The sequence below is a fragment of the Canis lupus genome, chromosome 24 (genome assembly GCF_011100685.1).
Source record: "Canis lupus familiaris isolate Mischka breed German Shepherd chromosome 24, alternate assembly UU_Cfam_GSD_1.0, whole genome shotgun sequence".
Lineage (NCBI taxonomy): Eukaryota > Metazoa > Chordata > Mammalia > Carnivora > Canidae > Canis > Canis lupus.
The window spans coordinates 33,674,593-33,688,247 of NC_049245.1; the positions used below are offsets into that span (position 1 = coordinate 33,674,593).

A 13,655-nucleotide genomic window follows, 5' to 3' on the forward strand; every position below is an offset into this window, starting at 1 on the left:
TCAGGGAGTTAATGACCCTCACACACTGAAATGGAACATTTTATCCTCTCCTTGTGGACCTGCAGTTCAGAACATTCACTCCCATGCTTCCACATGACCATAGAGAAACTTCAGGAACCCAATATTTAAATAATAATGTTATCAGATAGCCCTTCTTCTGAACACACAGGGGAAGAATTCAAGGCATTCAACACTCCGGAATATATTTATTTCTCCATCACAGCCTAGGGCCTCTCCCACTCAGCCCTGCCACTACTCAGCCTTGTCCTTTATAGAGATAAGGAGTCAATGACCTGAAGAAGTGAAGATGCTGACCCTCTTGAAAACATGAAACTACCAACTCAGATTCTATTTACTATATAACCTCTGGCCCTGACCTTTCTCCACACTGTGGAGAATGTATTCCAGCCAACACCAGACACTTAGTCTCTACTCACTGACCAGGTTTCAAGTCCTTAATACAATTTCATTATAAAAGCCTTAAAATGGGAATCATGTCTCATTTGGGTCCCTCTAACAATGCATAACCTAGCACAGTAGAGAAATTAGGTAATTGTATATCAATTACGTTATCAGTGCAGCACAAGATCATGATTAACACCATAGAACACAAATACGCAAAAACAATTAGAGGTCATCAGAAATTTTTAAATATGAGCTTAATATTTTTCAAAAAGAATATCTCACCTATATCCATATTGGGGTTACTTAGATTTATTGCCACATAAAATGTATATTATTAATCATATGGAGATGTAAAGTCATAACATGTAACAGAATTGAAAGTTATACACACAAGCTGGACTTTTTTTTTTTTTAAGTAAGCTCTATGGCTAATGTGGGGCTTATACTCATGACCCCAATAGTAACAATTACAGTCCCTACCAACTGAGCCAGTCAGGTGTCCCTAAGCTGGACTTTTTAAATACCTTCTCATTCATAATAGTCAAATACAAAATAAAGATTTACTTCCTTAGCAAAAAGAAAATATCCTAGCACCAATAAGCGAATAATATTAAGATTTGTTCAATGTGAACCAAAATCCAGATGAAAAATCCTGAATTTCCTGACTGTTACTCAAATATTCACAACTCTCAATCCTCCCATTCATGAGTTGTTCTTGCCCACACTCACAGGAAGGAAAAGATACAACATTGAGAGTCCAATACATGGAAGGACAGTTCTGCGAAAGAAAAATTGGGATCCCATTACCAGAGGCATATAATGGGAGGATGTAATGCTCCCAAACAAACAGACAAAACCAAAAATACTCACTACATTCCACCTCTTGACTTTTCAACTCACATGAACTGCTTTCTATTCTGGTCATCACTGGCCTCACAAATCTTTGTGCATTGACCTCATTGCTTGCTGCCTTCTCTCTGGTAGAGTTTGGCACTCATATATATAATGGTATATAAAGAGTATATAATGAGCTGCAGCTTATTCCAAGTGGTCATTTTGGGCTATTAAAGTAACCAGTGCTGATGACCACAAACCTTACTATTGTCTCTTTCTAAAGTAAGCAAAGCACCCGCCCACATCCCAAAGGGAGACAAATCTCCATTTGCTCTTTCAACCATTTCCAGATCTAAGGGATTCAGGTCTCATTCTTACAGTACTGCGTGGATCTTCACAAAAAGCTCTGCAACATCTGGACTAAATAGTAAATTTTATTACTCAAATAGCCTAAAAAAATAAACATTCACACCCTAACTTAAGCATTGGGTTTTTTCTTTTAGTTTTGTAACACAACAAACACGGGAATAGAAGTTTTATTTGTGCCAATCAAGTAAGGTCATAGTGGGTCTTTATGCCATCCCTCCTCCGTTATATACCATATGTCTCTGCCTTCCACCAGCACCTCAGATAATCAGGATTCTTTACACCACCATGAACCAAACCTTCATTCCTTTTTTTTTTTAATTTATTTTTATTTATTTATGATAGACAGAGAGAGAGGCAGAGACACAGGCAGAGGAGAGGGAGAAGCAGGCTCCACGCCGGGAGCCCGACGCGGGACTCGATTCCGGGACTCCAGGATTGCGCCCTGGGCCAAAGGCAGGCACGAAACCGCTGAGCCACCCAGGGATCCCCCAAACCTTCATTCCTAAAGAATAAGAGGTAACCCTGGATGGAAACAACCTAAGTGTCCATCAATGGGTGAATATATAAAGAAATCATATATATGTGTATGTATATATCATATATGTGTGTATATACACCTACACACACGCAATGGAATATTATTCACCATCAAAAAAAGAGGAAATCTTGCCATCTGTGACATGGATGAATATAGAGGACATTATGCTAAGAAAATAAGCAAGACATAGAAAGACAAATACTAAATGATTTGCTTATATGTGTAATCTAAAAAAGTCAAACTCCTAGATATAGAGTAGAATGGTAGCTAAGAGGTGGGAGAAATGGAGAGATGTTGGTCTAAAGGTAAAAGTTTTCAGTGATACAATAAGTTCTAGGGATTTAATTTACAACATGGTAATTACAGTTAACAATAGTGTATTGTGTACTTGAAAATGCTAAGAGAAAAGATCTTAAGTTTTCACACCTCAAGGGAAAAAATGGTAACGATGTGAGGTGAGGGATATGTGTAATTCTCAAGGTATATGTATATCACAATATTACATTGTACACCTTACACATATATAATTTTTACTTATCAATTATACTTCAATAAAGCTGATGGAAAAAAGAGATAGATCTCAATAGTCACTTTATGTTTCTATATTTCAAACTTTCTATTTTCTATTACATTTTACTCCTTAATAGAATAATGTAATTAGGTGCTGGTCCAGGAACGCCATTCATATCCTTCATGTGCCCTATCGTAACACATTAACCATATTTTTCCCTGATAGGGTCAATTGAATAAAATTGAGAGAACAGAAATAAATCCTTACTTTTTTGATTAATTTATTTTCAACAGTCAAGATAATTCAGTCAGAAATGCAATAGTCTTCTCAACAAGTGGTGCTGGAATGATTTACATATGCAAAAGAGCAAGATTGGACCTCTATTTTAGACAAAAACTAACTCAAAATGGATCAAAGACCTAAATGTAAAAGCTCAAACTATAAAACTCTTAGAAGAAAACAGAGCAAATCTCTGTAGCCTTGGGTAAGGCAATGGCTTCCTAAAATGACACCAAAAACACAGTAGCAAAAGAAAAAAGAGATGCAAAGGACTTCATCAAAATTAAAAACTGTTGTGCTTCAAAGGGGACTATTAAGGAAGTTAAGATAACCCACAGAATGGGAGAAAATATTTACAAATTGTCTATTTGGTACAAGATTATCATCCAAAATATATAAAGAATTCTTACAACTCAAAAATAAGAAGACAACAATTAAAATAATTTTTAAATTGGCAAAGGATTTGAATAGACATTTCTCCAAAGATATATAAACAGACAATAAGCACATGAAAAGACCTCCAGCACCATCAGTCATTACGGAAATGCAAATCAAAATCACAATGAGATACTTTTCACATCCACTAGGATGGCTACAATTAAAATGTTAAATACCACTGAGGGGGGCACTTGATGGGATGAGCACTGTTGGTGGGAATGCAAGCTAGTACAGCCACTCTGGAAAATAGTGTGGAGGTTCCTCAAGAAGTTAAAAATAGAGCTACCCTATGAACCAGCAATTGCACTACTGGGTATTTAGCCAAAGACACAGATGTAGTGAAACAATGGGACAACTGCACCCCAATGTTTATAGCAGCAATCTCCACAATAGCCAAACTGTGGAAGGAGCCTCGGTGTCCATCAAAAGATGAATGGATAAAGAAGATGTGGTCTATGTATACAATGGAATATTACTCAGCCATTAGAAACAACAAATACCCACCATTTGCTTCGACATGGATGGAACTGGAGGGTATGAGTGAAATAAGTCAATCAGAAAAGGACAAACATATGGTCTCATTCATTTGGGGAATATAAAAAATAATGAAAGGGAATAAAGGGAAAGGAGAGAAGATGAGTGAAAATATCAGTGAGGGTGACAAAACATGAGAGACCCCTAACTCTGGGAAATGAACAAGGGGTAGTGGAAGGGGAGGTGGGCGGGGGCCTGGGGTGACTGGGTGATGGGCACTGAGGGGGGCACTTGGTGGGATGAGCACTGGGTGTTATGCTAAATGTTGGCAAATTGAACTCCAATAAAAAAATTAAAAAACAAAAACAAAACAAAATCGCAATGAGATATTTTTCACATCCACTAGGATGGCTACAATTAAAATGTTAAATACCTCTGAGGGGGGCACTTGATGGGATGAGCACTGGGTGATATGCTATATGTTGGCAAATTGAACTCCAATAAAAAATAATAATTAAAAATAAATAAAAATAAAAATAAAATGTTAAATACATTAATTCAAAAGGATACAAGCACACCCATATGTTTATTGCAGCATTTTTTATTATAGCCAAATTATGGAAGTAAACCAACTGCCCATCAATAGATGAGTGGATAAAGAAGATGTGGCCTATATACACAATGAAATATTAGTCATGAAAAAGAATAAAATCTTGCCATTTGCAGCAACATGGGTGAAGCTAGAGTGTATTATGCTAAGCAAAATAAATCAGTCAGAGAAAGACAAATACTGTATTATTTCACTCATATGTGGAATTTAAGAAGCAAAACAAACAAAGGGTGAGGAGAGAAACTAAAAAGAGACTCCTAAACATAGAGAACAGAGGGTTACCAGAGGGGAGGTGGATGGAGGGATAGGTAAAACAGGGGTTGGGGATTAATAGTAAGTACACTTATCATGATAAGCACTGAGTAATATATGGAATTGTTGAATTACTATAATATACATCTGAAACTAATATAACACTCTATGCAACTACACTGGATTAAAATAATAATTAAAAATATTTTTTAAAACTTAGACAATAGAAAGTGTTGGCAAGAATATAGAGAAATTGAGGCAGCTGGGTGGCATAGTTGGTTAAGTGTCGGAATCTTGGTTTCAGCTCAGGTTGTAATTTCAGGGTCATGAGATCAAGCCCCACAACAGTCTACTTTAGATTCTCTCTTCCTCTTCGTCTGCCTTTCCACTCATGTGCTCGCTTGCTCTCTCTCTCTCTCTCTCTCTCTCATAAATAAATAAATAAAGCTTTAAAAAAATAATGTAGAGAAATTGGAGCCTTCATGAATTGCTGTGGAATTGAAAAATGGAGAGGCTATTTGGGAAAGCAGCTTGACATTTCCTCAAAAGGTTAAACACACTGCAATTCCACTCCCAGGAGTTTACTCAAGAGAAATGAAAACATATGTCTACTTGTACATGAATTGTTCATAGAAGTATCACTCATAATAGCCAAAAAATAGAAAAAAAGAATCTTCAATACTATGACATTTCTGTTAAAAGTAACCATAATTTTGTAAAGCCCTTCCTTTAGCTTCCTAGAAAAGGAATTAGAGACTCTAACGGAGTTTGTTGCATGCCTGCCCTTGCCCCACTGAAAGTTTTGCTGGACTCAGCTTTGGCAGTGCAATAGGAGCATGATTTAGAGGTTGCTAGGACAGCTGCTCTCCCAAATGAGGATGGTGACCTGTGAGAAAATGAAGCTGGAACCCAGCAACAGAAGTCTGGTATTAGGGATCCCTGGGTAGCGCAGCGGTTTTGCGCCTGCCTTTGGCCCAGGGTGCGATCCTGGAGACCCGGCCGGGATCGAGTCCCACGTCGGGCTCCTGGTGCATGGAGCCTGCTTCTCCCTCTGCCTGTGTCTCTGCCTGTGTCTCTGCCTCTCTCTCTCTCTCTCTCTCTCTCTCTCTCTCTCTCTCTCTCTGTGTGTGACTATCATAAATAAATTTTAAAAATTTAAAAAAAAGAAGTCTGGTATTATAGGAAAACCGTGATGTCAGTGGCACAACCTGTCTACTTCTATAAAGTACAGCTGAGAGAACATGTGCTTCCTCTTTAGGATGCTGAAGATGAACGGGCTTTGGAGTAAATGTTGCAGCTAAACAAAGCACCTTCATCTTTTGGATCTACATACTTAGCTGTTTTTTTTTTTAATTTATTTTTTATTGGTGTTCAATTTACTAACATACAGAATAACCCCCAGTGCCCGTCACCCATTCACTCCCACCCCCCGCCCTCCTCCCCTTCTACCACCCCTAGTTCGTTTCCCAGAGTTAGCAGTCTTTACGTTCTGTCTCCCTTTCTGATATTTCCCACAAAATTAGCTGTTTTAGAATGCAGCTGTTTCCTTCTTGAATTTCCAGTATAAGACTACTGCACTCCGATGTTTCTAGCAGCAATGTCCACAATAGCCAAACTGTGGAAGGAGCCTCAGTGTTCATCGAAAGATGAATGGATAAAGAAGATGTGGTTTATGTATACAATGGAATATTACTCAGCTATTAGAAATGACAAATACCCACCATTTGCTTCAACGTGGATGGAACTGGAGGGTATTATGCTGAGTGAAATAAGTCAATCGGAGAAGGACAAACATTATATGGTCTCATTCATTGGGGAATATAAATAATAGTGAAAGGGAATAGAGGGGAAGGGAGAAGAAATGGGTAGGAAATATCAGAAAGGGAAACAGAATATGGAAGACTTCTAACTCTGGGAAACGAACTAGGGGTGGTGGAAGGGGAGGAGGCAGGGGGTGTGGGGGTGACTGGGTGGTGGGCACTGAGGGGGGGCACTTGACAAGATGAGCACTGGGTGTTATTCCGTATGTTGGCAAATTGAACACCAATAAAAAATAAATTTATTATTAAAAAAAAAAAAGACCACTGCAATCATGGGACGCCTGAGTGTCTCGACGGTTGAGCATCTGCCTTTGGCTCAGGACGTGATACCTGGCTCGGTATCGAGTCCCACATCTGGCTTCCTGCATGGAGCTTGCTTCTCTCTCTGCCTATGTCTCTGCCTCTGTGTGTGTGTGTGTGTCTCTCTCATAAATAAATTAATTAGTTAAATATTTTTTTAAAAGACCATTGCAATCACAGCACGATATTCAAGGGTGAAATCTTGTTTTCTGTCACTCCCATGCTTTTTCTTTCTTTTTTTTAAAGATTTTATTTATTTATTCATGAGAGACACAGAGAGAGGCCGAGACATAGGCAGAGAGAGAAGCAGGTTCCCCACAGGAATCCTGATGTGAGACTTCATCCCAGGACCCAGGGATCACCCCCTGTACCAAAGGTAGATCTAAATCACTGAGCTACACAGGCATCCCACTCCCATGCATTTTCATTTAGAAGCAGAATAAAGTTGTATTTCAAATGTCAGAAAAAAAAGAAGAAAGAAAGAAAGAAAGAAAGAAAGAAAGAAAGAAAGAAAGAAGAAGAAAGAAAGAAAGAAGAAAGAACAAATACCAGAGGAAAAAACGATAGGGATTGAAGAGGAAGTATATCGGGAAGGCGCTTCAGGCTTGCTTATGGCCTCGCCTGCTTCAGTAGTCCGTAGTCCTTCCTTCTAAGATTTCTTTTTCTTCGTCCTTCCCGTTCTTCCCTTCTTGCTGTCTTTCTTCCTCCCCCCTACTCTTACTCTTTATGACTCCAGATACAAAAGACCCCAGATTGTAGGATTCTGTTTATGTAGAATATACAGAAAAAAGCAAATTTATATAGACAGAAAGATTAGTGATTGCGAGGTGCTGGAGCAATGGTGTAAAGGGTTTCTTTTTGGGGTGATGAAAATGTTCTGAAAGTAGATAAGGGTGACAGTTGCACAATTTTTTTAATATATTAAAAACCACTTTAAATTTGTGAATTTTATTAGAGTATGTAAATTATATCTCAATTTTAAAAAAAATAGTGCAGTGCTGGTACAGAAATGGAAACATTCATGGATACATCAATAGAAAATCCAGAAATAGATCCAAGTATAATTGAGAATACGATGAAGTAAACATTTCAAATCAAGGGAAATTTGACATATTCTTCAATAAATGCTAGGACAATTTGCTATTCATCTGATATGATAGTCAAGTTAAATAACCCACATCACATACAAAAATAAATTTCTAATATGTTAAGGTTATAATGTAAAAAAATTAAATGATAAAGTACTAGAAGAAAATATTTTGTAAACATTTAACTTTGAGCTGATGGAGGACTTTCTAAGAAAACTCAGAAACCCCTAAATTTGTGCATGACAGATTTAATTATATAAGTATTAGAAGTACTCAGTTGAAGAAACTACAAGATAAGAGGGAATATAATATCCTGGGAGAAAATACTTACAGCAGATGTAACTATTAAGACTCATACTTTATAAAATATTCTTGTAAATCGGTAAGAAAAAAACAATATCCCAAGACAAAAATTACCAAAGTGTAAGAGGAAATTCAAAATGTCAATAATTAATCTCATCCCCACTAGCAGCCAGAGAAACCTAAATTAAAACGACAGTGGCCTACCATTTTTCATTCATTAGATTTACCAAAAAAATAAGTGTTATCAAGGCTGTGGTGAATTGGGTATTATCCATGAAACTTGTAAATATATATGCTTTTGATCCAGAAGGCCACCTCTAAAAGTGTATGCCACAGAAATAATTATACATAAAGACCCATGTACAAGAATATTTATTAGAGTATTATTTGTAATTAAATATCAAAAAACAACCCAATTGCCATCAATACAAAAAATAAAATAAGTTATCATACAGTGATATAATCCATGTAGCTACTTAAGAGGCTCAGCAATGTAACATTAAGAGATAAACCCAAGTCCCAGATCTACCTGCATAGCATGATTTCAATTATGTCTTTGTTTTTTTTTAATTGAAATAGAAGTTCTCTTAATGAAACCCACTTAATGAATTAATTAGCACTTCATTTCCTATATGAAATATACTGACTGATTTGTTCTCACTTTAAGAGACATTCATGTTAGTAGATGGGTAAACCATAATTTGTCCTCAAAAAGATGATTCTAACTTTTAAAGGAGCAAAGAATACTACTGATACTTACAGATAGGTTTCTAAGCATCTGAGGAAAAATTGGAGATCTAGGTGCAAGGACTGAGGAGAGAAGTAACCCTTCCCTTTCTCTAATTCAGTAAAGAAAATGATGTGGATATAGATGTAGATGGTCTTCAACTTCAGGATGGTTCAACTTAATGACATTTCAACTTTCAAATAGCATGACAGAGGGATGCCTGGGTGGCTCAGCAGTTGAGCATCTGCCTTTGGCCCAGGGCGTGATCCTGGAGTCCTGGGATCAAGTTCCACATCAGGCTTCCTACATGGAGCCTGCTTCTCCCTCTGCCTCTCTCTTTCTCTGTGTCTTTCATGTATAAATAAATGAAATCTTTTTTTTAAAATGGTATGATAGCAATACACATTCAATAGAAACCATACTTTGAATTTTGATCTTTTCCCAGCAGCACTAACCATCTACATTCCACAGCTCTCTTATGTTGGGCAGGGGCTATGAGCACAATTCCCAGTTGACCACCATAATCTGAGGATCAACAGCCTACACACTTGCAACCATTGTCCACCCATGCAACCATTCTGCTTTACACTTCCAGTACAGTATTCAATAAACTACATGGGATATTAAACACTTTATTATAAAAAAGACCTTGGGTTAGAGGACTTTGCCCAACTGTAGGCTGCTCTAAGTGCTCTGAGCGTATTTAAGGTAGATTAGGCTAAGCTAGGATGTTTGGTAGGTTAGATGTATTAAATGCTTTTTTGATTTATGATATTTTTTATTTACAATGGGTTTATTGGAATATAGTAAGTCCAGGAAGATCTGTATCTTTTCATTTTCTGTAATTTTTAAATATTTTTACTGTAACAGTTTAAAAGACACAAAAAAAGGCACCTGTGTGGCTCAGTTGGTTAAGCATCTGCCTATGGCTCAGGTCATGATCTCAGGGTCCTGGGATCCAGTCCTGCATCAGGCTTTCTACTCAGCAAGAAGTCTGCTTCTCCCTCTCCCTCTGGGCTCTTGCTCTCGCTCTCTCTCTCTCCCTCTCTTTCTCCCTCTCTCTCTCTCTCTCTATTAAATAAATAAATAAATGATATATTTTAAGTAAATAACAGACTCAGAAAATTGTTGACTGGTGTTTGGTAGAATTTATAGTATAATCATCTCACCTATAAAGTCAGTATTTACTTCTATTTCATACATGCTTATTAATGAGTTTAAGCATTCTGCTGTATATTGAGTCAATTTGAGTAATTTCATTTTATGAAGATTTTTATGCTTTTAACCATAAAAATGTACAAACTATTCCCCAGTAAGCTTTTCCTCTTCTCCATGTTTGAGTTCTATCCTTTCACATTCCTATTATTGAAAATGTTTTTTTCTTTCTTGGCCGTTCTTGTCAAAATGTTGTCTTTTTTTAATATTTTATTTATTTATTCATGAGAGACACAGAGAGAGAGGCAGAGACACAGCCAGAGGGAGAAGCAGGCTCCATGCAGGAAGCCTGACATGGGACTCGATTCCAGGTCTCCAGGATCAGGCCCCAGGCTGAAGGTGGCACTAAACCACTGAGCCATCCGGGCTGCCCAAAATTTTGTCTATTTTAATGATACTTTTAAAGTACAAACTTTTCATTTTATTTGACAATCTTAGTGGTTTTTTCTAACTCATTAATTTCAACTACTATCTTCATCAATATCTTGTCTACTTTCTTTATATTTATTTTGCTTTTTTGTTCCATCTTATTGAGTTCAAGCCCACATTAACTTTCAAGTTTTTACATTTATATACTAAATACATTTATATACTAAAGTACTGATAATAATTTATTTACAACTGTTCATTATAGAAATGCTAATGTCCTGAACCAGGAGTAGTCGAGATCCCTAGATATGAAGAAGAAAGGAGGGATGCTGAGGCTCACCAGTAGAACTGTGACAAACCATGACTTTGTATGCTACATGGTTGGGTACCCAAGCACTTAATGTTCTACTCACCAGGCTGATTCTGGACACACCAGAATCCTGCCCAGGCTTGGACCCTGGGGGGATGAAAGAGATGGATTCAACTTCTCCCAAGAGAAGGAACTCCACCCCCAAGATATAATGTCAGCCCAGTCCAGGACTCTCCTATCTGCTGTCTGCAACACCATGAAGCCTAAATGGATCCTCTTTTCTTTGTGTATACTCATCATGTCCATGCCTCTCCAGACGCTTTCAGGCATGCTGTTTCCTGAAAATCTCAGAAAACAATTGTGTGAAAGTGGACATCTTGGAAGTAAGACAAAATAGGAAGGGCAGTCCTGGGGAACAGTGTGAAGGCAATGGTGGTCTAGGCAGCCTGGGTGACAAGCAGGAATGAAGTTCTGCTTTTATATCAAACCATATGGCTCAAGAGAATCTGATTCCAGAAGTTTCATTCAATTCTGCCTATGGATTGGAGAAGGAGGAAGACATAAAATAAAATCAACTTAAGTTTTTTCTAAGGGATTTCGGTGGAAGAGGAGCGGGATCATGAGAATTGGATTAATGTCAAAAGTGTCTAGGAAATCCTTTTATTGGGGTGTGTATATGTATGTGGGTGTATTAGATGTGCTTTAATTCTACTTAACACATACAGGACTACTCTGCATTCTATGGATACAAAGAAGCAGAGGCCATCACTCACAGGCTTAGGGCACTCACATCTACTTACCATGATGAATACATGTGAAATACTGAGTAAATGTAGCAAATTCCCAGTTGTGGGTAAGGGCTGTAGTTGGACTTGAAGAAAACTGACATTAATTCCTTCTTTGTCTCCAACATGGCCATCATTGTTCCTGCTTTGACCACCCACCTCCATGGTCTCAGCTAAGCCAGGTGAGTCTGCATGGTAGGCAAAAAGGGGGATCAGATGGGAGAGGACATAGACACAGGTGGAGGAAAGGAAGATCTTCTGCCAAAATAAGCATTTTAAACCTATCCTTCAGAAGTACATGTAGAGAGCCAAAGATCTTTTTAGCTTGTGTGTTTGCAGGGAGTCTGTAAAAATCAAAGTAAGGGTTCTGACCTGTGGCCTTGGGAAAGCAGATGATGACATATTCAGTTCCAGTGCCTTGGGGAAAGTCTGTGGAGAGTCAGAAAATGAGACCTATTTAATATAAAGTTCTGTGATACAGGGCAGAAGCCTCAGGTCTTTCTTGCTTTCAGCTCTTTAAGCCACCTTATTGTCCCTCTCCAATTACTTCTCAGAATCTCTGACCCAGGCCAGAATCTAAATCATTGCCCTATATCGCATATACAGTGAAATTTATGTTGAAGGAACTCACTCAATGAAAAGGTATCAGGTAGATTCACATGGACTGATGACCATCAGTCATCTGAGTCCATGAGGAAAAGAATGTCCATTTGGCAGTAGAAAAGAAAACCTGACTCCAGGATTCTCATGCCCAGAAATCTGCAACTACCCTCCGCTATTTGGTACCTGTAAGTCAGTTTACACCAGATTCTACTACAACACCTTGACATTTGTGTGTGAGCCCTTCGTCTTCTCTGGCTGTGGAGGCAACAGGAACAACTTTAAACAAAAATATCTCTGTGAAAAATACTGTATTCCTGAAAAGTAAGTCTCTCAACACTTCATCCCACCCCAAATGACAACAACCAAATACTAGAAACCCTGGTTTTTCAGGAAAAAGAAAATAAGAGGCCAGGGGAGATTAAGCAATGGGACAAGAGATTATACCTGGGTTGGAAACAATCAGTCACAGGCACAAATTTCAATGCCTTGGGTCATTTAGTCCAACAAAGCTCTTTTTTAATTGTGAAAATTGAAGCCCAAAGTGAAAACTGGCTAATGACTTCCCAAGCTCATTCAGAAGAAGGACATGGATCCAGACCCCCTAGCTCTCTACCCAGCATCTCACTACTACCACGATGGCCTCATGTCTTTAAGATCCTATCCAACCCTTATTTTTGCACAGGTAAGAGAAGTAGTGAGATTTGGCTGAATAGTTCAGTATCTATAGTGAATGGCCACACAATAGCCTCAGGCTCAAGAGCAGAGACTTCAAAGTATTAATCCTCAGAGTATAGCACTATATTTGCTCATTAACATTTTATGAATGGATTATGGGTCAGGATGTATTATAGGCATTAAAAACATCTCTGAAGTTCTGCTAATGTGCAAAATACCCTGGATTCTACCAAAGACCATAACAATCACTACATTTATTTATTAACAGTGACAGAGGTGGTGGAAAACAGGAGGCTTAACATGACAGAAGGAAGAAACAAGCAAAATGGAATATTCTTCATGCAAAAGTATCCCAAAATAATTCTGAGTAAATAAATTGAAATATTACTGGAAGATTTTCAAATTTAGAATTCTTGCTAATTTCTTTGCCCAGATTTGCCTTTCATATTGATTAGATGTATAAAATTTTAATTGGAAAATTTTTGTATGTCAGACCCTGTCTAAAATCCTTTATCTCTCTCAACCTAGATTCTTCCAATGTAAACTACAGATGACCTACATTGGCACAAACAATGTAATGAGTTAGTCTGTATAAGGACAATCATTATTGATATCTCCTTGGTATGGCCTGCCAAAACTGAGTTTGCTTCTGTATTTTGTCACTGATCCCAGTGGATTTCCATATAAATGGCACTAAAATAATCATCATTAAATTATTTCATCCTCCCCAAATTAATGAGCATTCAACCC

At 37.7% G+C, this 13,655-nt stretch overlaps 1 protein-coding gene across 1 annotated transcript; it reads left to right on the forward strand.

Moving 5' to 3' along the window:
* The first annotated feature begins 11,057 nt into the window (after positions 1-11,057).
* On the forward strand, positions 11,058-13,384 carry LOC102153057 (colostrum trypsin inhibitor-like). The gene is made up of 4 exons (XM_038571381.1): positions 11,058-11,225; positions 11,801-11,809; positions 12,383-12,551; positions 13,174-13,384. Exons 1-4 carry the CDS (start codon positions 11,099-11,101, stop codon positions 13,202-13,204), a joined length of 336 nt encoding a protein of 111 aa, XP_038427309.1. The 5' UTR covers positions 11,058-11,098; the 3' UTR covers positions 13,205-13,384.
* The last annotated feature ends 271 nt before the right edge of the window (positions 13,385-13,655 follow it).

What these genes read in the sequence shown, in the direction of transcription:
- LOC102153057 (XM_038571381.1), top strand. Translation starts at nt 11,099, where the DNA reads ATGAAGCCTAAATGGATCCTCTTTTCTTTGTGTATACTCATCATGTCC. An exon ending in AAATACTGTATTCCTGAAAA is followed by an intron (nt 12,552 to 13,173) that starts GTAAGTCTCTCA and finishes ATTTATTAACAG; the next exon opens with TGACAGAGGTGGTGGAAAAC.